Source organism: Bacillus rossius, chromosome 3 (assembly GCF_032445375.1).
Source record: "Bacillus rossius redtenbacheri isolate Brsri chromosome 3, Brsri_v3, whole genome shotgun sequence".
Classification (NCBI taxonomy): Eukaryota; Metazoa; Arthropoda; class Insecta; order Phasmatodea; family Bacillidae; genus Bacillus; species Bacillus rossius.
Window position 1 is genome coordinate 4,958,541 of NC_086332.1, and position 25,859 is coordinate 4,984,399.

At 40.3% G+C, this 25,859-nt stretch overlaps 1 protein-coding gene across 5 annotated transcripts in view; it reads left to right on the top strand.

The window, feature by feature from the left end:
- The window catches only part of LOC134530123 (uncharacterized), a 290,742-nt gene that overhangs the window by 244,796 nt on the left and 20,087 nt on the right, over window positions 1-25,859 (top strand). For 3 of the 5 annotated variants that reach the window (XM_063364731.1, XM_063364734.1, XM_063364733.1), the window contains exons 4-5: window positions 16,310-16,498; window positions 18,226-20,968. In XM_063364731.1, coding sequence (XP_063220801.1) covers window positions 16,310-16,498; window positions 18,226-20,968 — 2,932 coding nt within the window. The remainder of the gene's footprint in view (window positions 1-16,309; window positions 16,499-18,225; window positions 20,969-25,859) is intronic. The other 2 variants (XM_063364732.1, XM_063364735.1) reach the window with 1 other exon arrangement.

The window sequence follows — 25,859 nt, forward strand, 5'->3', positions numbered from 1 at the left end:
GTATAGTTTCCATTTTTGCTATATGGTTTCATTTTTTGTTGTATAGATTCGTTTGATGTGTATGTATTTTTCTTTATTCCAGAATTTGTTTTGTAGCGTTCGAGGTTATTTAAATAAATATGATAATACCTACATACTGCTTATTATTTTAAATATAGAACCTTTATTTGGCACACTCTGGTAGCAACACTAGGAACTAAAGATGGCTACGGTGGCGTCATCTGGTATCGATTATATTAACTAAAATATGGCGACGGTGGCGCCATCTACCAACCAACTTGAGAACCAAGATGGCGGCACCTCTGGCAACTAATTTTTTGAATTTGGCGCGCGATACTAGCGACATCTACCAGCCAACTTGAGAACCAAGATGGCGACGCCTCTGGCAACTAATTTTTGAATTTGACGCGCGATACTAGCGACATCTACCAGCCAACTTGAGAACCAAGATGGCGGCGCCTCTGGCAACTAATTTTTGAATTTGGCGCGCGATACTAGCGACATCTACCAGCCAACTTGAGAACCAAGATGGCGGCATGCGACACCTGCCTGCCGACTCCCTAACTAATATTTGAATTTGGCGCCATCTGGTAGTCTGTGCTGGAATTAAAGATGGCGATGGTATAATAATAATTTGAATTTCATGCATTTGGGAAGGCAAAGACACCCTCCCCCCTTTTATCATAAAACTTGACGTCAGTACGTGGCATATATAGATTATTTATTCCACCATATCCCAATTGGTCTCGTGGTCTAGTGGTCAAGGTGTCCGCCTCGTAACCACGACATCCTGGACGTTTTCACATCCCATGGATCGAATCCCAGCCTCGGCACTGAAAATATTTTAGTTAAAGAAAAAAATAAAATAATCCCTGCTGCTATCTGGTGGCGACCAACAGAACTATATGACGTTGCAAGATGGCTTCCTCCAGCAGACGGAAACAAGATGGCGGCCTGCAGCAGACGAAACAAGATGGCGGCCACCAGCAGACGAAAACAAGATGGCGGCCACCAGCAGACGAAACAAGATGGCGGCTGATGATTACATCGAATTTCAAAAGTTCGAAAAAAAAAATTCGAATCCAAGATGGCGGCCGTGACGAAAAGTGCAACGGTGACGTCACGATTCGAAGTTGGTGGAAATTTCTAGAAATATAAAATGGCGGATGGATTAGCATGGATTAACATATGGATTAGCATGGATTAACATATGGATTAGCATGGATTAACATATGGATTAGCATAGATTGGCATACTAATTGACATAGATTGGCATAGATTGGCATAGATTAGCGTAGATTGGCATAGATTGGCATAGATTAGCATAGATTAGCATAGATTAGCATAGATTAGCAAGGTCAAAGGTCAAGGTCAAAGGTCATGATGACGTCATCCAAGATGACCGCCGATGACGTCATCCAAGATGGCGGCCGATGACGTCATACAAGATGGCGGGCTCCTGGCTCCTGCGCCTGTGCTTGAACCCCCTATTTCCAACTACTATTAACCTTTGACGAAAATGTTTAGTGCCAAAAATTTTGTCTGAAATTGGAGGGATAAATTTTAATATCATATATCTACTAATATCAGAATAATTTATATTTTCTTCAAAGTTTATGGTTAATAAAGCCTGTAAAAAGTTAAAAAGAAAAAACTTTTTTTCAACATATTATGTTTTTCAGAGGTATTGTTTGAGAACTTGTCAAACATATATTTTATGACTTTCAGGTGACGCTAAATTTTCTATTGAATTAAAACTGATTAAAGTTAAAAATTTCCAAATGTTCGAAAAAGTGTGTAGAAGCATCAAAATATTTTTTTATATTAACTCTTCGCGTTTTATATATTTTTTGTGAGAACTAAGGGAAGCCTTGCTTACACTTCAACGCCGTGTGCAGCTGAACGAATGAAGTCACGTTGCCTGCGGAGCACCGCAAACCAGTGGCTAGTGTTGTTCGCTAACAAGGCGTTAAAGCGGTTGGAATGCCACATTTCCTAAGAACGTTGTTGCTAATGCGATCCTTCAACCACGACGAGGCGTGAGCTCATCATTGCAAGCGTAGCCTATGGCGCAGAGCGTTTACCTTCAACTTTGCAACTGACTAGACGGCACACAGGTCGGCGGGACTCACGGATCAACAGCTATATTGGCGAAACTTTCAAGACATATCCGTGGCGAACTCGGAATCCTGCAGACTTATTCAACCAAGAAGTAGCTTGGCTTCTGGGTTGTAGCCGCGTCCTTGGCGAATAATTCACCGACGTTTCGGTCGACATTGCAGTCGCCATCATCAGGGAGCAGTTTAGGTAACTGCTCCCTGATGATGGCGACTGCAATGTCGACCGAAACGTCGGTGAATTATTCGCCAAGGACGCGGCTACAACCCAGAAGCCAAGCTACTTCAGACAATGGCCGTGAAAGCCTGCGAACATTATTATTCAACCAAGGTTACTCGACGTTTAGAAGAAACTGAATCATGTGCAATATGTACAATATGTACAATATGTACAGCTCAACAGAAACAGCGACTCGTTTCTCTTTTCTCACAAAGAAATCGACCTATGCTGTGTCAAAAATACAAGAGTACCTATGTGTCCGAAAGTAAAATAATTCCAGCATTGAGTCCAGAATTTATTTATTGTGTTTATGTGGTTCATTTATTCTCTTGGCACCAGGTTAAATGTTTTTGTCATCGCAATCCTTAAGGTTTTTAATTTTATTTTGAATAACTGCCTTTGATCAGAAGCTTCTCTTACATTTGAATGAACTGTTTAAGGATCTGCTAAATTCGCATTACAATTCACGTTACAATCCTGAAAGTGTTCCAATCTCTGCGAGTCTCAGAACTTATTTAAAACGGAACTGTTAGGGATCACTCCCTCATGTTTGATCGGGAAGGTGTTAGAGCTTCGGCAATGACCAGAGGCAGGGGCCACCAACCCAGCATAGTCACCGCCTCAGTCCCGTACATCGCTCAGCTGACCAGACCGGTAGATGTACTCCGACCTTTCGGCGGGCATTGCTCACTTATCCCCTCCCAATGTGAGCCCTACCGGTAATGAGACGAGAGTGTATCCTTGACTGAACCGATGGGTAGCGACCGGAAAAATTCGCAGATTTATTTAACGATATGCTAAAATCCAAACAATTGTACATTTATATTGCTTCTGTGATTGGCTTACAGTTTATCTGAAGGACTTTTAGCCAATGGTAAACCTTCAACCAAAAAAGTATCGAATCGCAAGCGTCCCAGTTGACGAGTGTCACGAGTCAATAGCCAATGAGCAAGTGGCATTTGCCTGAGTATGTAGAGGGTTGTGGAGTCTTATCCTAGAGGTCATCGAAAGCGTGAATTTTTCCAGTCTCTAGTAAGAAGTGAACTGTCGGGAGCCGTGCCTCGGAACCAGTATAACCGGACGACTCGTCAGTTAGAACTGGAGACCGTTCACCGAGGAGGTACCATATGGTTCACGTTTTAAGTGCGTTCGCGTTTTTTTCCCAAGCCGAGTCGACCATGCGCTTGGCAACGTCCATGTAGGGAAACAGCCAGAAGACACAGCTGGACTTCAAAAGTTCGCTCATTCGACCGCGATTTATGCTCAAGAGATGTAGTGAGTTCACGAGTTCGTTTAACTGTAGCTTGAAGCCTGTGCTCCTAACGCGAGGCTCCGAATTAATTATAGGCATTTTCCGGTTTGTAATGCAAATACGTGATCATTGCTTTTAGATTACACAGACAATCCCATTTGTTTACTTTCGAAAACCTAACTTGTACAAGCTGCGACAGCGACGTGGCCTCGTCACTTGTCATGGTGGGCGGGCCCATGCCGCGCGAGTTATAGGTATGGACCGGAAAAATTCGCGGGTTCAATGACCTCCAGGATGAACTCCATAGTTCTACGTACGCTCGGTGAAATGTCACCCACCCATTGGCTGCTGTCTTGTGATACGTCCCAACGTAGCAGCCTGTGATTCGTATAAAGCTTTTGTTGGGTGTTTCTCATTGGCCCAGAGTCCTCCAGGTGAGTAGTGAGCCAATAGCAGAGACAGCACGGAGGTAAAACTATTCATATTTTAGCCTATCGCGAAATGAATACGCGAATTTTTCCGGTCTCCAAGCATGAGCATGGCAGACGACATGCCTACCGAGAAACTGCTCATGTTCCTGGCATACGGCAGCCACTCGCAGCACGGGCAGGCGGGGTCAGGCACCTCCCAGCCACGTGTGCTCCTGGGCCCGTCGTGACGCACGCTCTTAGAGAAGCGGCAAGCCGGCGCGAAAGGGCCCGACCAAGTTCATCGACTTGCAGAGATGCAGTGTGAGCCCCCCTCCCCCTTCTCCATATGTCCAGCACCGCCGGCCGCTGGGCCAATGACTTACACCCGGGCCTCGACCATCTGCGGCGAATCGTCCAATCGGCGTCGCCGGCTGCGCGGTCACGTGCTGACAACAACGCCATTATTCGCCGCGCACATTCGCGGACACAGAGCAGCGGGCAGTCCAGATGCGGACACGTTAGACACTGGAGCAGTTCAGAGCCTTGTAGGATAGACTGCACAGTCCTGTACGCACCCGGGCGAGTCTCCACTGCCCGTTGCTCGTTATTGGTAGAGACCAGAACAATTCGCGGATTAATTGCACGATATGCTAGAATCCAAACAACTGTACATTTATATTGCTTCTGTGATTGGCTTACAGTTTATCTGAAGGACTTTTAGCCAATGGGAAACCTTTGACCAAAAAAGCATCGAATCAAAAGCGTCGCAGTTGACAAGTGTCACGAGTCAATAGCCAATGTGCAAGTGGCATTTGCCTGAGTATGTAGAGGGTTGTGGAGTCTATCCTAGAGGTCATCGAAAGCGCGAATTTTTCCAGTCTCTAGTTATTGGATGCTTCTTTCGATGAGCGTTTTTCATTGATCGTGGACCTCCACATCAAGTGGAGGGACCAACCGCAGAGATTACGCCAAGATCAATATCGCTCGTATTTGATATTGTCGCAAAATGAAACAGCAAATTCTTTCCGCTCTCTGGTTGTCGTGAGTAGTATAGGAATGGGGCTACTGGGACATGGCGCTGGCGCGTGGTGCCGGTGCCGGTGTCCGCCATCTTGGATTGTGACGTCACGGCGGCCATCTTGGAGGAGTGTAACGGGACATAACGTAACGGGACAAGTTTGACCTTGACCTTTGACCCTCAAAATTCGCCAAAATTGGGCAAAAATTGCCCAAAATTCCTCAAAATTCGTCAAAATTTACATTTCTGTGAAAAAAAATTCCGCCAAAAAAAATCTCAAAAAATTCCACAATTCAAAAATTCCCGTTTTCGAGAAAAAAATTCCCGTTTCGAGGGAAAATTTCCCGTTTTTAGTCCTTAAAAATCCCAGCGGCTAGAAATGTCCATATGTAGGCTTAAGCATCCATGTCTACAGCCTACGATAAGCCTCTGACGTCATCATGGATTATGACGTCACTGTTGCATTTTCCGTTACGACCGCCATCTTTAACTTTTTTATTTATTATCCGATTTTAATGAAAAAAATTTAAAAAATATAAAAAAATTCAAATAATAAAATTTTAATAAAAAATATTTAAAAAATAAACTTTTACGACACGGAGTTCGGAGTCCTCGGTTCGAACCCGGTGAGGGCAAAAAAATTAAAAAATGGCGACCTATCCTTCCCTCACAGTGACTGCTGGCATACTGACTCCCACCACTTTTTTCATAGCATATATCATCCGGCAGTATGACGTCGTGTACGCCATCTTTAAATTTGGACGCCATCTTGAAAATCTTTATTTATTATCCGATTTTAATGAAAAAAATTCCAAAATTCATCAAAAAATTAACGTATTTGAATTCTGTTTGATTATACCGATGTACGTCCTTGGTTCGATTCCCGGCGAGAGTAAACGGTCGATCCTTCCTCCATGAAAGCTACCTTGACTGATCTACCACCACCAGTACCAAGGTATATATCGTCAACTGGTATGACATCATGTCCGCCATCTTGTCTTCATCCGCTGGAGACCACCATCTTGTTTTCGTCAGCTAGAGTGTGCCGATACCATGTAGTATAATTATCTGGTCACTATACTTGTGTCCTCAACTGTTGACATTGAACATTGACCTTGAACTTTGACCTTGACCTTGAAATTTGGCCTTGACCTTGAAATTTGACTTTGTCCTTGTCGACCATCATGGATCCGACATTTTATGTTCAGTACATGCTACCAGAGGATACCACCTGCTGGAGTACGCCATCTTGTGTGTGTACTTGTATTATAGAGTACATTTCCATCTAGATAATTTTATTCTAACCCGCTACAGTGCAGTAATCATTTATTACCGAGGTGCCCCCGCCATCATGAAATTCGACCGCCATCTTGAAATCATGTAATAATGTAGCTAGAAAAGCGGGAAAAAATCCAAAATTCATTAAATAAATCACTCATTAACTTACATATCGATTCGATCCTCGATCGATGCAAAACATTTAATTTTATGAAAAAAAATAATAATTCCAATAAACCATGTTCAACATTCATAAAGAGACTTTAAATCCTCTACTACCATCATCCTATCAGACGTCAAGACTACCATATTGGAAATTCGTAATTGTAATGCTAATGCTAGAGATTCGGGAAAAAGTTAAAAACTCATTAAATAAATTTGTAATCTATATACTGATTAGATCGACTAAGGTCCTTGGTTAGATCCCTTGTCGATACAAAACAACTTTAATTTTAAAAAAGTACCAGAAAAGTGTAAGGTTCGAGGAATAAAACACCTAAAAGTCTTTTACAAACATAATATTTATTACACAATTTCTATCCTACTACAGAATCACTTGCGAAAGCCAGCAATCTTATAAAAATTTAGCCCTGCATAGACGTACAACGACTACTTCTTAGCTCCAAATGGCTCCAAATGCTCCAAACGGCCTCCAAATGGCTCCAAAAGCTCCAACAGCCTCCAAATGCTTAACATAGTTCCAAATGGCTCCAAATGCTCCAAACGGCCTCCAAATGCTTGACAGCTCCAAATGTTTCCAGCAGCTCCAAATGCTCCAAATTCTTGACAGCTCCAAATGCTTCAAAAGGCTCCAAATGCTCCAAATGACTCCAAAAGGCTCCAAATGCTCCAACAGCTCCAAAAAAAGGCTCCAAATGCTCAAACAGCCTCCAATGCATAACACAGCTCCAAATGGCTCCAAATGTTCCAAACGGCGTCCAAATGGCTCCAACAGCCTCCAAATGCTTAACACAGCTCTAAATGGCTCCAAATGCTCCAAACGGCCTCCAAATGCTTGACAGCTCCAAATGTCTCCAGCAGCTCCAAATGCTCCAACAGCTCCAAAAAAAGGCTCCAAATGCTCCAACAGCCTCCAAATGCTTAACACAGCTCCAAATGGCTCCAAATTCTTGACAGCTCCAAATGCATAACACAGCTCCAAATGGCTCCAAATGCTCCAAACGGCCTCCAAATGCTTGACAGCTCCAAATGTCTCCAGCAGCTCCAAATGCTCCAACAGCTCCAAAAAAAGGCTCCAAATGCTCCAACAGCCTCCAAATGCTTAACACAGCTCCAAATGGCTCCAAATGCTTGGCAGCTCCAAATGCTTCAAAAGGCTCCAAATGCTCCAAATGGCTCCAACAGCTCCAAAAGACTCCAAATGCTTCAAAAGGCTCCAATTGCTCCAAGAGCTCCATCTTCAATTGGTTCCAACTGATTCCTATTACTTTTATCGAACTTGGCATGATTACTAACATGTCTTTATCAGTATACATTTTGACTGGCAGTGGTAACGTTTTTTACACCTTTAAGTTATAAGTTTTATTTAGAAATCAGATTTCGATAAATGATAGCTTCCATCTGGAAAGAAAATATATTAATTTATCTTCAAGTTTATACACATACATTTAATTTAATCCATTATTGTATGTAGCCAGCTTCCCTCAGTTCTTTGAGTATGAAGGATATTTCTTTAATGTTCGAATAGTTTCCTGCACAAAGCGATCCATGTAGTAGTCGTAGCCTGTTAACCAATATGTTAGGATCTTCCCATGAGGTATAATCAATCTCTTCTGCTGCCTTCATCATCCTTGCATGTTTATAATAAATATTATCTCTGGTGTCTATCGTTTTAACACCAACCACAAGGTCACTTTCGTCATCTTGCCAGTGATTATCACAAGCTTGATCAGGATAATTTATTTTATTACGTCGTTTCCATCGTTTTGGTCTCAAACCACCATCACAGTCTTCGCTCTTGCATGCTTTTGGTGCTTCAGTACAGTACTCAATCATGCCAGCTTCTGATGTGTCACCACAGTCTTAAATCATGTCAGCACCACAAACTTGATCAGGATAATTTATTTTATTACGTCGTTTCCATCGTTTTGGTCTCAGACTGCCATCACAGTCTTCGATCTTGCCTGCTTTAGGTGTTTCAGTACAGTACTCAATCATGTCAGCCTCAGATGTGTCACCACAATCTTCAATCATGCCAGCCTCAGATGATTCATCAAAGTCTTCGACCTTGTAAGCTTCAGGTGGTTCTCCATCTTTCACATTTTCATGGAGACGACTAGATATTGGAGTAAATATATTTTCATTTCTAATGTGGTTACAACTTCCTTCGTTTGTTTTAAATTTTAAATTATTATCTTGATCTAGATCAGTAATTTTAGCATTAGCTTTTTCGCCTTCGTTCCTCTTCAGCGATGTTGTAGCCCAGTCTTCGTTATCTTTATTCATCTTAATTGTACAGGTCTTGTAATGTCTATCCAAGTAATATCTTCTACCAAAGGATTTCTGACACTGACTGCAATTAAATGGTTTTTGACAAGGACCCAAATTACACTCGCTTCTCTCATGTCGTTTAGCATTCTTTCTCAAGGTAAACACCTTGCTACAGAATCTACAGTGATGACGTTTTGATACAGCAACAAATCCCGTTTCAGGATTCATATTAGTTATTGAGACTAATGCCAGATGCAAACTAAGAGTTTTAAATCAGATATATTACTTAAATAGAATTTTTTAATTATTTCATCAGCGAGAATTAATTTATCTCATTCAAAGGTACTTGTTGCAAGTAGTTCTGCTTTTCAACAACAGATGTCGCCACATGTTACTTGCAGGTAAATAATATTTAGTTCTTTTATGCGGGATGCGGGATGCTCACTAACGATCGCAAAAGAAGGATGGCTTCGCTAGACTCCAAGGAGAAGGAAGTTCGTCCATCCTGTTAGTGCTTCTTAGATTTCTCAGAGATTATTTGACTGAGTAATGATATTTTTTTTTTAAATTTCCACCTGATAAAAATATTACAAGTGCTGATTTATTGACAGAATTTCAATAATTAAATGCAACCTTGAATAAAAAAATGACATGACTCATTAAGTAAAAAATTCTTCATGCAGAGATCAATTCCTCATCAGTAACCAGAAGCACTCGGAGAAAACCATCAGATGTCTAGTCAGGAATAATCAGAAGCACCCAGAGAAAACCATCATAATATTGTCAAGAATAAACGGGAGCACACGGAGAAATCCACCATAATATTGACAAGAATAATCAGGAGCACACGGAGAAAACCACCGCAAGTTTTCTTTGATATCATAAAATTTCAGGAAAAAAAATAATAAAAAATAAAAATAAATTAATAAAAAATTAAAAAAAAATAAAATAAAAAATACATAAATATATTCTGCTAGCTTGTGAACTTCTCATTGTTGAACAAAGATAGAGTTCTAGTACAAGCCAGAATTTTATGTATTTTTTATTTTATTTTATTTTTTAATTTTTTATTAATTTATTTTTATTTTTTATTATTTTTTTTCCTGAAATTTTATGATATCAAAGAAAACTTGCGGTGGTTTTCTCCGTGTGCTCCTGATTATTCTTGTCAATATTATGGTGGATTTCTCCGTGTGCTCCCGTTTATTCTTGACAATATTATGATGGTTTTCTCTGGGTGCTTCTGATTATTCCTGACTAGACATCTGATGGTTTTCTCCGAGTGCTTCTGGTTACTGATGAGGAATTGATCTCTGCATGAAGAATTTTTTACTTAATGAGTCATGTCATTTTTTTATTCAAGGTTGCATTTAATTATTGAAATTCTGTCAATAAATCAGCACTTGTAATATTTTTATCAGGTGGAAATTTAAAAAAAAAAATATCATTACTCAGTCAAATAATCTCTGAGAAATCTAAGAAGCACTAACAGGATGGACGAACTTCCTTCTCCTTGGAGTCTAGCGAAGCCATCCTTCTTTTGCGATCGTTAGTGAGCATCCCGCATCCCGCATAAAAGAACTAAATATTATTTACCTGCAAGTGACATGTGGCGACATCTGTTGTTGAAAAGCAGAACTACTTGCAACAAGTACCTTTGAATGAGATAAATTAATTCTCGCTGATGAAATAATTAAAAAATTCTATTTAAGTAATATATCTAATTTAAAACTCTTAGTTTGCATCTGGCATTAGTCTCAATAACTAATATGAATCCTGAAACGGGATTTGTTGCTGTATCAAAACGTCATCACTGTAGATTCTGTAGCAAGGTGTTTACCTTGAGAAAGAATGCTAAACGACATGAGAGAAGCGAGTGTAATTTGGGTCCTTGTCAAAAACCATTTAATTGCAGTCAGTGTCAGAAATCCTTTGGTAGAAGATATTACTTGGATAGACATTACAAGACCTGTACAATTAAGATAAATAAAGATAACGAAGACTGGGCTACAACATCGCTGAAGAGGAACGAAGACGAAAAAGCTAATGCTAAAATTACTGATCTAGATCAAGATAATAATTTAAAATTTAAAACAAACGAAGGAAGTTGTAACCACATTAGAAATGAAAATATATTTACTCCAATATCTAGTCGTCTCCATGAAAATGTGAAAGATGGAGAACCACCTGAAGCTTACAAGGTCGAAGACTTTGATGAATCATCTGAGGCTGGCATGATTGAAGATTGTGGTGACACATCTGAGGCTGACATGATTGAGTACTGTACTGAAACACCTAAAGCAGGCAAGATCGAAGACTGTGATGGCAGTCTGAGACCAAAACGATGGAAACGACGTAATAAAATAAATTATCCTGATCAAGTTTGTGGTGCTGACATGATTGAAGACTGTGGTGACACATCAGAAGCTGGCATGATTGAGTACTGTACTGAAGCACCAAAAGCATGCAAGAGCGAAGACTGTGATGGTGGTTTGAGACCAAAACGATGGAAACGACGTAATAAAATAAATTATCCTGATCAAGCTTGTGATAATCACTGGCAAGATGACGAAAGTGACCTTGTGGTTGGTGTTAAAACGATAGACACCAGAGATAATATTTATTATAAACATGCAAGGATGATGAAGGCAGCAGAAGAGATTGATTATACCTCATGGGAAGATCCTAACATATTGGTTAACAGGCTACGACTACTACATGGATCGCTTTGTGCAGGAAACTATTCGAACATTAAAGAAATATCCTTCATACTCAAAGAACTGAGGGAAGCTGGCTACATACAATAATGGATTAAATTAAATGTATGTGTATAAACTTGAAGATAAATTAATATATTTTCTTTCCAGATGGAAGCTATCATTTATCGAAATCTGATTTCTAAATAAAACTTATAACTTAAAGGTGTAAAAAACGTTACCACTGCCAGTCAAAATGTATACTGATAAAGACATGTTAGTAATCATGCCAAGTTCGATAAAAGTAATAGGAATCAGTTGGAACCAATTGAAGATGGAGCTCTTGGAGCAATTGGAGCCTTTTGAAGCATTTGGAGTCTTTTGGAGCTGTTGGAGCCATTTGGAGCATTTGGAGCCTTTTGAAGCATTTGGAGCTGCCAAACATTTGGAGCCATTTGGAGCTGTGTTAAGCATTTGGAGGCTGTTGGAGCATTTGGAGCCTTTTTTTGGAGCTGTTGGAGCATTTGGAGCTGCTGGAGACATTTTGAGCTGTCAAGCATTTGGAGGCCGTTTGGAGCATTTGGAGCCATTTGGAGCTGTGTTATGCATTTGGAGCTGTCAAGAATTTGGAGCCATTTGGAGCTGTGTTAAGCATTTGGAGGCTGTTGGAGCATTTGGAGCCTTTTTTTGGAGCTGTTGGAGCATTTGGAGCTGCTGAAGACATTTGGAGCTGTCAAGCATTTGGAGGCCGTTTGGAGCATTTGGAGCCATTTAGAGCTGTGTTAAGCATTTGGAGGCTGTTGGAGCCATTTGGACGCCGTTTGGAACATTTGGAGCCATTTGGAGCTGTGTTATGCATTGGAGGCTGTTTGAGCATTTGGAGCCTTTTTTTGGAGCTGTTGGAGCATTTGGAGCCTTTTGGAGTCATTTGGAGCATTTGGAGCCTTTTGAAGCATTTGGAGCTGTCAAGAATTTGGAGCATTTGGAGCTGCTGGAAACATTTGGAGCTGTCAAGCATTTGGAGGCCGTTTGGAGCATTTGGAGCCATTTGGAACTATGTTAAGCATTTGGAGGCTGTTGGAGCTTTTGGAGCCATTTGGAGGCCGTTTGGAGCATTTGGAGCCATTTGGAGCTAAGAAGTAGTCGTTGTACGTCTATGCAGGGCTAAATTTTTATAAGATTGCTGGCTTTCGCAAGTGATTCTGTAGTAGGATAGAAATTGTGTAATAAATATTATGTTTGTAAAAGACTTTTAGGTGTTTTATTCCTCGAACCTTACACTTTTCTGGTACTTTTTTAAAATTAAAGTTGTTTTGTATCGACAAGGGATCTAACCAAGGACCTTAGTCGATCTAATCAGTATATAGATTACAAATTTATTTAATGAGTTTTGAACTTTTTCCCGAATCTCTAGCATTAGCATTACAATTACGAATTTCCAATATGGTAGTCTTGACGTCTGATAGGATGATGGTAGTAGAGGATTTAAAGTCTCTTTATGAATGTTGAACATGGTTTATTGGAATTATTATTTTTTTTCATAAAATTAAATGTTTTGCATCGATCGAGGATCGAGCCAAGGACTGGAGCGGATCGAATCGATATGTAAGTTAATGAGTGATTTATTTAATGAATTTTGGATTTTTTCCCGCTTTTCTAGCTACATTATTACATGATTTCAAGATGGCGGTCGAATTTCATGATGGCGGGGGCACCTCGGTAATAAATGATTACTGCACTGTAGCGGGTTAGAATAAAATTATCTAGATGGAAATGTACTCTATAATACAAGTACACACACAAGATGGCGTACTCCAGCAGGTGGTATCCTCTGGTAGCATGTACTGAACATAAAATGTCGGATCCATGATGGTCGACAAGGACAAAGTCAAATTTCAAGGTCAAGGCCAAATTTCAAGGTCAAGGTCAAAGTTCAAGGTCAATGTTCAATGTCAACAGTTGAGGACACAAGTATAGTGACCAGATAATTATACTACATGGTATCGGCACACTCTAGCTGACGAAAACAAGATGGTGGTCTCCAGCGGATGAAGACAAGATGGCGGACATGATGTCATACCAGTTGACGATATATACCTTGGTACTGGTGGTGGTAGATCAGTCAAGGTAGCTTTCATGGAGGAAGGATCGACCGTTTACTCTCGCCGGGAATCGAACCAAGGACGTACATCGGTATAATCAAACAGAATTCAAATACGTTAATTTTTTGATGAATTTTGGAATTTTTTTCATTAAAATCGGATAATAAATAAAGATTTTCAAGATGGCGTCCAAATTTAAAGATGGCGTACATGACGTCATACTGCCGGATGATATATGCTATGAAAAAAGTGGTGGGAGTCAGTATGCCAGCAGTCACTGTGAGGGAAGGATAGGTCGCCATTTTTTAATTTTTTTGCCCTCACCGGGTTCGAACCGAGGACTCCGAACTCCGTGTCGTAAAAGTTTATTTTTTAAATATTTTTTATTAAAATTTTATTATTTGAATTTTTTTATATTTTTTAAATTTTTTTTCATTAAAATCGGATAATAAATAAAAAAAGTTAAAGATGGCGGTCGTAACGGAAAATGCAACAGTGACGTCATAATCCATGATGACGTCAGAGGCTTATCGTAGGCTGTAGACATGGATGCTTAAGCCTACATATGGACATTTCTAGCCGCTGGGATTTTTAAGGACTAAAAACGGGAAATTTTCCCTCGAAACGGGAATTTTTCTCTCGAAAACGGGAATTTTTGAATTGTGGAATTTTTTGAGATTTTTTTTGGCGGAATTTTTTTCACAGAAATGTAAATTTTGACGAATTTTGAGGAATTTTGGGCAATTTTTGCCCAATTTTGGCGAATTTTGAGGTTCAAAGTTCAAGGTCAAACTTGTCCCGTTACGTTATGTCCCGTTACACTCCTCCAAGATGGCCGCCGTGACGTCACAATCCAAGATGGCGGACACTGGCACCGGCACCACGCGCCAGCGCCATGTCCCAGTAGCCCCATTCCTATACTACTGTCGTGAACTCCAGCCACATAGCACGACGAGGCACAACTAGCAGATGGGTGCCCAGAGGCGGACAAGAAGACCCCGACCAGCGGGAGATCTCCCACAGACACGAGTAACCAATCAGACGGCAGGGCATCTCCACAGTTCCGCTCAGCAAATGATCGACCGAGCATCCGCCTCGCTGTTTGGCTTCTGTGAGGTCGCGTGTTCCGTGGCGGAGGCCCCCAGACAATGCCTGCTCCCGAGGCACGCAGGCTGCCAGTTCGCCTGGGACCCGGGCATTCACGTTGCGTGCTTTCCCGAGGAGACCAAGGAAGACGACTGCACCTCCTCAGTTGCGGAACCACGACGGCACTGCACGCGCGCAGGCTTGGAAGCTCCCAGTTGAGCGGGCCAGTGCGTGTTGGGATGCTGCTCGGAGGTTATTACTAGCGACTGGAAAAATTCGCGCTTTCGATGACCTCTAGGATAGACTCCACAACCCTCTACATACTCAGGCAAATGCCACTTGCTCATCGGCTATTGACTCGTGACACTTGTCAACTGGGACGCTTGCGATTGGATACTTTTTTGGTTGAAGGTTTCCCATTGGCTAAAAGTCCTTCATATAAACTGTAAGCCAATCACAGAAGCAATATCAATGTACAGTTGTTTGGATTCTAGCATATCGTGAAATGAATCCACGAATTTTTCCGGTCTCTAGTTATTACACAGCAAGTATCGCTAATATCCGGTGCATGGCTGCCGTTCATTTACAGGACGACTCTCGTGGGTCCACTTCTTCGATGAAGCCTCCGCATAGTACAATCACTAGCGCACCATTTTCGCAATCGAGCCGTCGAAATGAGCGGATGCAAACAGTGACGCGCGTGGTTGTTTACAAATAGTTCTCCCGTGGAACCACACTTGAGTTCAGAATTTTTTTTTGCGACGCAGAGCGTATTATATTTGGTTGTACGTAGCGACTGAAATTGAGAAGCGCCAAGTATGACCCCATCAAAGAGTCGGACGCGCCTGCCATGAGACACACGCTCTTGACAGTACAGCTCTACTGGTTAGCAAGTCCCGCGATGTTGTTTGATGTTGCCCGTGGCACCGGTAACGGAACTGGGGGGGGGGGGGGTTGCTTGCCCCCCCCCCCATCCTCGGTTCACGTGCGCTCCACGGTCAGCCCCTGTCGGTTGGGGGGGGGGGGGGGGGTTGGTCAAGGTCACCGCCACGACGTGACGGACCACAACTCCGGTCCGAGTTCACTTGCGCCTTCCTCAGCCGTCGTCCCTGGGACACGGTGGGATCGGCGTGTAGAGACCATTAGTATTTAAAATACACTAACAGTTCATGAAGATTAGGACACGCATCTTTATTTCTCAAATGTGGTTGTCACAGCTTGCTTATTTTATTATAATATATATATTTTTTAGCTGGAAATATAATAATACCTAGTTTTGGGCACTTGCAGATGTTAACATTAGTGAACTGGTGTAATGAATAGAGACTGGAAAAATTCACGCTTTCGATGACCTCTAGGATAGACTCCACAACCCTCTACATACTCAGGCAAATGCCACTTGCTCATTGGCTATTGACTCGTGACACTTGTCAACTCGGACGCTTGTGATTAGATACTTTTTTGGTTGAAGATGGTTTCCCATTGGCTAAAAGTCGTTCAGATAAACTGTAAGCCACTCACAGGAGCAATATAAATGTACAGTTGTTTGGATTATAGCATATCGTGAAATGAATCCGCGAATTTTCCCGGTCTCTATGAATAAAGTAATGGACACGGGTGTGTCGCACACGTGCTGGCGGGTGGCAGTCTGGAAGGACACGGGTGGACACGGGTGTTAGCAGGTGGTGGACTGCCGCGCCAGGAACGCGGCGGACGGCAGCCTCCAGCAGCGACACAAGAAGCAGCTGGAAGTGTTCCAGGCGCAGGGTCCAGGCGGCAGCCTCCAGGTGATCCGCACGCAGAGCGTCACATCCACCAGCTCGGGCAAGGCGTCGCCCTGGCTCAGCCCGGCCTTCGACAACCTGCAGGTGAGGCCTGCCGCGGCGCTTCTTCGCGGCTCGCGGCTCTCTACTCACACCTCACTGCCCACAGCTCACTGCTCACAGCTCATTTCTCACACCTCACTGCCCACAGCTCTCAGTTCACTGCCTACAGCTCACACCTCACTGCCCACAGCTCACTGCTCACAGCTCGCAGCTCACAGCTCATTTCTCACACCTCACTGCCCACAGCTCACTGCTCACAGCTCTCAGTTCACTGCCTACAGCTCACACCTCACTGCCCACAGCTCACTGCTCACAGCTCGCAGCTCACAGCTCATTTCTCACAGCTCACTGCCCACAGCTCACTGCTCACAGCTCTCAGTTCACTGCCTACAGCTCACACCTCACTGCCCACTGCTCACAGCTCGCAGCTCACAGCTCACGGCTCACTGCTCACAGCTCACTGCCCACAGCTCACTGCTCACAGCTCTCAGTTCACTGCCTACAGCTCACACCTCACTGCCCACAGCTCACTGCTCACTGCCCACAGCTCACATCTCTCACAAGAATACGCGCGAACTTGTGGTTACGAGTGGGTTAACTTGCAGGCTTCCATAGACACTGGGTAGCTTGTAATCGTGTAGGCGACACTTGTTTATTACTAACTGGCGAATAGCTGCGGCTTCTTTCGCGCAATGTCAGAGTAGTGCTGACATCTTACTATCGAAAGAAAAGTATGTGATTAATTCCAAACATTTTTTAGTAATTAAATAGACACGATAAATTTTCACATGCATAAAAGATTAAATTCATAACAAAACCTTTTAAGAATATATTTTTTCAAGTGACTGATTGTTGTGGCTATTTTTAAAATTTTTAGTATAAATTAAGAATCTGATTGTATAACTTGTGTTTCAGAATGTTCGAGTATACCTAGAATTTAAATTTAAAGAAATCACAATAGACAATTAAATAATTATTAGACTCTCACACATTTAATTTTAACTAAGTTATCCCATCGTTTACATTAACACTTTTATTTACTATAGTTAAATGTTTCTTAGAATAATTAAATAATTTCACCTTATTACAAATAGCTCAGATTTTTTAAAGATACTTGATTCATTCGCATCTTTATTTAAAATTTAGAGTACTGATCAAATTTCTTATCCACCATATTAGTTGTTTCTTAGTTATGCCTAGTGTTACAACATTCCCAAATTTTTTATCCCTCTCCAGCTTTTCCCTCAGGGATACCTATGAAAAAAATGCAGAAATAAGTATGTACGTTAACCAAACCAAAAACCAGATGGTACATCAGAATTCAATATGACGATTGTAACGAAATATTCAATGGTGATGTCATTATTCAAGCTGGCTAGATGATGTCACAATCCAAGATGGCCTAACCCATCCACAATCTGAAACCTGTAGCAGGACCTACCAATTTATATATATATATATATATAAATATAAATATAAATATATATATATATACTACTTTCTTTTCCTTGTAGTAAAGGTTAGCTCATAGGTAGGGGGCAATAGTAGCTACATTGAGGGTTATTTTGGTTCTTTTTCTAACCGCAAATATTTTACATTTTTTTATAACAAGATATTTAAATATTTCAATCGCATATTTGGTGCCATGATAGATCTTTGAAAGATCGTAGGACATAATTTAATGTGGACATGCAGGTTGTTGGAGATTTAGGTCAGAAGTCAGCCCACCCACTGTGCACATAGTTGCAAACACTTGTGGCTTGTTCCAGCTCACTCTAAACCCTTTAGACCTGAGCTCCCAGAAGACGAAGGCGAGCGTGGGCCGCAGCGGCTCCATAGGCGGCCGGCGACCGCCGTCCAGGCCGCGCAGCCTGGTGGACCGCGCCATCGACGAGGAGACGGGCGCCCGCCTGTCGGAGGTGTCCCGGCTCTGCCAGCAGATCCACGAGGACAGCGGCTCCTTCAGGAGGTCCGTGTCTGAGCGGCGGTCCTATAGGAGCTCCGGCTCGACCGGCTCCTTCAACGGCCACGAGGCCGTCGGCAGGAAGAAGAGCTCGTCCACCGAGGACCTCCCGGAGGAGGTGGACGAGTGGCGGAGGTCGTCCAAGGTCAGGAGGTCCTTGCAGCTGTCGCCGAGGTCCTCCGTCGCCGCGGAGGACCTTCCCCCCAAGGGCAGCGTGCAGAAGCTCAAGCAGGAACTGGAAGGCAGGCGGAGACTCGACATAAAGAGTCTGCGAGGCCACGAGGCTTTTGAGAACGTGCTCAAAAGGGGCGAAGACATCATAAACAGCGAGGCGCTGGGCTTCCGCGTCGTCGGCGAGAAGCACGAAGACGCCGCGCCGAAGAAAAACAAGCGAAATTCGTTTGTGACAGTTGAGTCGTTGAAAGAAGTGCGAGAGAGACTGCGTCGCACTGGATCTCCTGTCGAGGACCCAAGCAAAGATTCGGAAGAAACTGACGACGGTATTGTGACGGAGGATTTCACCAAGGCAGACAACGACGAGAAAATGGAGGACGTGCCGGCATCTCGTGTTAAATCATACGTGTACGGCATGGAGACACAGACTAAAAGTGGCCGGGAGGTGCGTAAACCACCACAAGGGACCGGTAGTTTAGAATCGAGGACGTCAAACAGATCCAGCAGCAGTGGAGGAAGCAGAACTGAAGAATGGTACAACAGGAGAAAATCGTACGGTTTCGAGCAAGTGCACGGCGGACAGGCGCCCGAGCAGCCCAGCCTCGCGAAGCTCAGGGAGAAGAACAGAGTGGAGTCTTCAACTGACAGCGGCATATGCAGGTCGACTGAAGCTGTTGGTCTTCTGCCGTGGCATCGAGCTTCTCCGACCAAACTAAAAAGTGATGATGCAGCTGCAAATAACTGGCGTGAGCCTCATAAAGTAAGTCGCATTAACAATTTAAATAGCGTTCTTGTTCATGACGAAAAGAGTTTCGAAGGACGAAGGACAGTTGTAACTTTAGGGGTAGAGACAGCCAATAAAGATAACGCTCTTTTTATTTCCGAACCTTTGTTGGAGAAGCCGAGCAGCGAGGGCACTGTCGGGATGAAGAAGTCAGCTGAAGGTTCTAAAGGTGTGCAGATACTCATTGACAACCTCATGGCTAGAGAAAATCGGCGTTTGTCAAATCCTGTTACTATAACAATCCCGATAACCTCAGAGGACACCTCTAAGGAAAAGGGAATTGTGGATAATAAAAGGCAATATTTCCAACAGCTGTCCGGCAGTGCTGTTGCCAGGAACTGGAAAAGAACTCCCGTCACATTGAATGGACATGATGGCAGTCTTAGTACTAAGCAGTGGAAAGATGGTGAAGCATTACAACCCACAGAATGTGAGCTGAAAAGGCACTCAATAGCTGTCGATGAGTCCAAGTATGTGAGAGGTACCTACACTGATTACAACACTGAAAATGGCTACAGTAGTGGAATAGAACAGTCTGGTGTGAAATCATCTTTAACGTCTACATCGTCACCTGATTTTGCAAAGCGGCATGGAAACTTGAGCTTTGCATCGTCTTGGTCGAGGGATCCAATTGGTCCAGGCATCCATGTGTCCTTCACGAACAACACCGCAGAGAATAAAACGACTGCCGAGGAGGAGGATGACAGTGACCAGATGTTGATGGGGAAGAAAACGAAACGAGTCGAGTTCTGCAAGACGGAAGTTCATTTCGCAGCAGAGCCCGGTCGTTTTAACATCGTCGAAACCAATGAAAAGCCTCCGCCTACAAACATGTTCCGCAGGAGGCGTAGGAGCAATCCTGTTCCCGAACAGCCAAAGAGTGGACTGCCAGAGGTGAGATTTGGCGATTCTCCATACGAAAAGTCCCTCCTTGCAAGTGCAGATGTCACAGAAACAGTATCAGCGCCAGATGCTCCGAGGAATTCTAACAGTCGCAGAGAGACATTTGAAGAAACTGGAGAAAAGGAAGATAGTGTTTTCACTGAATCAAACGCCACTATATTTCCTCCTGAGGAATTAGGGTTTTCTGACCAAACTAACGAAAATCAGGATAATTTGATGTCAGCCGACAGCCAGCCAAAAGGAATACTGAAAAACAATAGGAAGCCCCGACCATTCCATTTAGGTGAGGAAACTGATCTACTCACAAATGAAGAAAGCAGCAGCAAGTGGAGTACGCCTTTGAGATCTGTCCAGGTCAAGGAGGAAGAATCTCGGGTTCCATGGAGATCCAACGTGATGCTGAGGCAGTCTGCAGACAATGTGGAGACCAGAGAAACTGAACTACAGAAGTTACTGAAATCTCTGAGGCCTGCGAGTCAACGACGAAGTTTCGAAGATTCTCAGGAGAGGAAGAGTGCCTCTGAAGTGAAGATATCCGTAGCCGACCGTGTACGACAAGTGGAGAGCAAAGGATACTCAACCAAGGTCAACTTTGGAGTTGGTGAGGCGACAGTTGTCGAGCATCCTCCAGAAGATGGAGACCGGTCCAAACCATCCTGGCTTTACAAGGAAGAACCTGAAGGACAAGGTACAGTTTACAGTCATGTTCCTTTTAATCAACAACTTCAAGAACCTAATATCTTTGCAATAATCCATATATGACTCAACATTCTGTTGTTATTATTTTTAAAAACCCCTAAATTTTATTTACATTATTATTTGCAATATCACTAACACAACTCATATCAGTCTAGCCATTTAATGATTGTAGCTTACAATACCTTGACCCATTGTGTTCTATGGATAAGTAAAAAAAGCTCGCACTAATTTTTAATTACATCTGTAAATATATTTTTCTATTTTATGCTGATGTCTCAAACTAGTAATTAAGCATTCTAAAATTATATTTTCTTAGTTCATAATGTTGCTGCACTGCTTTGGTAAGCTGTTTCTAGTAGTAGCATAGTCAATAAATATATATTTATAACATTTTAAATATAGTACCTGGATGACAGAGCTTTGCTTGGTTTTTTTTTTGTTGGTAAATTGGGTTTTTAAGAACTTATATTTAAATACGAATTTCATACTGATGAAAAATGAATAATCTTTTTAGATCTTACTGACAAAATAATAAGTGTTTTTTTTTTTCAAAGATAGTTTAGGCATTTTTAAGTGAACACATGAGTTAAAAAGACACAAAATATATAAGTAAAAAATTGATTTTCTTGGTCTAACCTCAAACCAAACACTCATTGGCTTAGTGTTGCTTAACAACGCCATCTACTGGAGTAGCTTTAGTGTTGTTGGGTCATTAAAGCAGATAGTTGCTCCCAATTAAAAAAAAATGGTATTATTACTCGCCAATAGATGTCAGAAGAGTCATTTATGTTTAAGTTGATTATAGATAAAGTTGATTATTGAAAACACGGATAAAACAACATTTTCTAAAAATGAATCCAAGCTAGATTGATTTATCGCCCCCGAAACCCCCTGCATACTAATCATTGGAGCCGTTTCCAAAATTCAGATTTTATATATATATATATATATATATATACACACACATATATATATATATATATATATATATATATATATATATATATATATACATACATATATATATATATATATATATATATATATATATATATATATATATATATATATATATATACATACACAAATACACACACATACATACATACATACATACACGCACAAACACACAAGAATTGCTCGTTTAAAGATATAAGATTTTCACTTCATCATTGTTCAAAAGTTACTTTGGTTTATATTGAGGTGCTCATAATTTTTATAAACTGGTAATTTTTTTTTGTAAATACTGTTTACCTTCTTCTTACACATAGGACCAGAAACATGGATGAAGTTATTTTGTGAAAGGGGTTGAAATTGGCTCAAATTTTTCCTTGAAAGTTTTTGAAGCTTATTTTAACAGGAAAGTAATAATTTAGGTGTTTTACGGCTGTATCGATGGATGAAAAACTGCTTTTTTTTTCTAGCGTTTTAGCTGAATTATAGGCTACCTACCTTGAGATTTCCAACATAAAAAAAAATTTGATGAAGGTTCTGTGTAGTTGAAACTGCATTGTTTGCTAATTTTTTTAAAAATTATTTTCATAATATTTTGCATCCATGCTGTGTATTTGTATTTATACTGCTTTTTTATTGTTGGTATAAGTAGGTACATTAGTTTATTTGGTTAAAAATGTATTGTTTATATGAATACGTCTTCCATAAAATGACCTACACGTAGTTACAATAATGTGCATTTAGGGTGGTGGGTATGTGGGGACTACTGCAAACATCCTTCATCGAAGGATATTATCACATTTGTTTGTGATTATGGCACTAAGAAAAATATAAAAAACATGCTAACTTAGAGTGCAAAATAAATTGATTTGAACGGAATACTATCAAAGATTTGACAGACAAAAACCCGTCAGGCTAACAATATCCTCATCTTGTTCAGCAGATATTTAGTGACTCATTGTTTTTTTTAAGTTTCACACCAGAAATTTATTCTTTTCATATTTACTTTAAATTATTATCAGTACAAATAGTAAAAGTTTCATCTACAAATAATAGTGGATAGTTTTTTAAAATTACTTTATGATTCCTTGATCAGTAATTTCCTCTAAATAAATTTATTCCAACCAACCCATTATTTATGCCATTACTTCATAGTTATAGAAAAATTACTTTCTTATATACACATTCAAGTACTTAAAATCATTTTCCATGTAATGATCAAAGCTTTCAGGAAGGTAAATTATGGATAGTTGATATATTTGTATCCGTAAGTTTCATTATATATTTATTGTATATTATATAACATTGTTATCAGCTATAATCTATGTTACTTATTTAGTTTTTGAATAGAACTATAGTTTGTTCACGTATGTGACAAGGTAAGGTTGATGATTTGATTCTAGCCTCATGCAACTTAATGAGCACTACGTCAAAAGCCACTTGGTTCTAACCCAAGGACACACCACTAATCCTTTCTGTGGTAGCTGCTCAACATCACACTCTCGTCTTGCTTTCATATGTTTGTGGTATTCGATTTAATATTAACCTACAAAAGGGCAAAGGACGATTAAGTTTTACTTTTAAAACTAAGTTAAATATAATAATTAGGTCCTTTTTTCAACACGTGGAGTGGCACTTTAAGTGTATAATGGGTACAAAATATATCTGTGTTTAAAAATTGTATGATTTTCCACAAAAGTTTAAACAAATTTCTTTAAAATCTTTCCTACGGTCACATATATGTTTGTTTCAGTTTTTCTTCTGGGATAAGTAAGCCTAGCAGTTAAAATAGCCAGAAGTTAAACATTCCCAAATTTTTTTTAAGACCCACTAACGTGTTAACAGTAGTACCTATATATATGGTAAGTTTGGCACATGTTATTAGGGTGTGGATTGTAGATGGGGTCAATGGACGGCCGCCATATTGGATTGTGATGTCATGGCGGCCATCTTGAATGACCTTGATCCTGGCCACCATCATGAGTAACCTCAACCCCAGCCGCCATCTTGGATTCCACCATTTTGTTTTATAGAACTATTCACCATGTGGATTGATATCACAGCCACCACCTTTGATTCCACCATTTTGTTTTCTAGAATTTTCCATCATCTTGGATTGTGTCACATCTGCCATATTGTTTTATAGAACTAACCATTTTTGTTGTGGTGTTACAGCCACCATTGAAAATCTGCTATTATTAATAATAATATCGGAAAACATTTTAAAATAACAATTTTAATACAATTTTAATAATAATCACAAGACATGGACCTTGGGGGTTTGGTGTGAATCTCGCGTAGAGCCATTTAATAAATTTTAATCAAACAATTTGAAAAATTAATATAAAATATTTCAATAGAAAGATGCACTTACGACATGAACATTGGGGTCTTCGGTTTGAATCCTGATAAGGGAAAGGTAGGTACCTAATAAAATAAACTAAACAATACGAAGCAAATTTAAAATTAATAAAATATTTAAATTAAAAATGTACTTACATTATGGTCCCTGGAGGTACTGGGTTTGGACCCTGTAATTTTTGTTCACTCTTAAAAGTAACTAAAAATAATTTAAAGAGGAAGATGTATGTAGCATACTGAGTACTATAGATGAACTTTATAATTTTACTGTACGTACATGTATGATTTAAAAATAAATATAGCATGATTTCATTTCTTTATATATCCAATATGGCTGCCAGTATTAACCAATCCACACCCTAATACCCCGTGCCTGACTTCCCATATATTAACTACTTTGAACCATATTTCTTGTTTGTTTGATAGTGCTCACTAGCTACCTGAAGAGTTGTGGTTAAGACATAGATTGGTGAAAGTGTTATATATACGTATAGTATATCAGCATTTTTAAGACTTCGTGGTGTTATAATAATGAATTTTATGAATGAACAATGTATAATTTTGGTTTATTAATTTTGCTATGTTTGTCTCCAAACCTTTTTCTGTGGCTCATGGCATTCTTTCACTTACTATCTATAATTGCATGGGAATGATAAAATTTTTACAATCATATTTCCTTACAAATTGATTTAAATAAATAAGTTAAGTTCTTCAATCACATTTCTTGAAAAATGATTGCAAATATTTTAATTTTCACAAGTGGCAAGTGTATTCATTCAATTTGTATGTATAAGTTATAACATATTTTAACATACCTAGTAATATTACACAAATAAGGAATACAAACATCTTGATGCAAAATAAATATTAGAGCAATACATGAACACCAGACTTGGTTGCTTAAATGTATAGCCTGTTAATTTAATGAATATGGTTGTCACACTTGTAAAGCATGGTGTTATTGTTGTCACCAATGCAAGTTAACCTCTAAAATTTTTTAAAATAAGTTTATTTAATTGTTGTGAAATTATAGGGATGCTTGAATCTGTCACTACAAACATAGATATTATATTATTGAAAATTTTTGTAACGTTCATAATATGTTTGTAAGGCACAGAATAAAGTTCATTTATGCTGTATGAGTAATGAGTGTTGTTGTCAAGAAAATTTTATAATTTTTAATTATAGAAGAAAACTTGGCCACTAAGTATGTATGTGCCACTTATAACTAAACATACAAATTAAAATATTTTGTTCATAAAATTTACAAAATAATATATTTAATATTAATTTTAATAAAGGTATAATGTAGTTATTCATGTTTTGTTGTAATTTATTAACAGTTCTAGAGTGCATACGTAGTTAGAATAACCTTGATGTCCTTCTCTTTTCTGTCGTACTTTGTTGTTCTTCCACTCTTCCCACTCTGAGTTCCCGTTCCTTGGAGCAAGTGAAAGTGTAGATCACCACGCACGAAGCATGAAGATTCTCTAACTCGAGGCTATGCATGGAATCTTTCACTCAGTTGCTAGATGCTTGCGTATCATAACTGCCCACCGATGCTG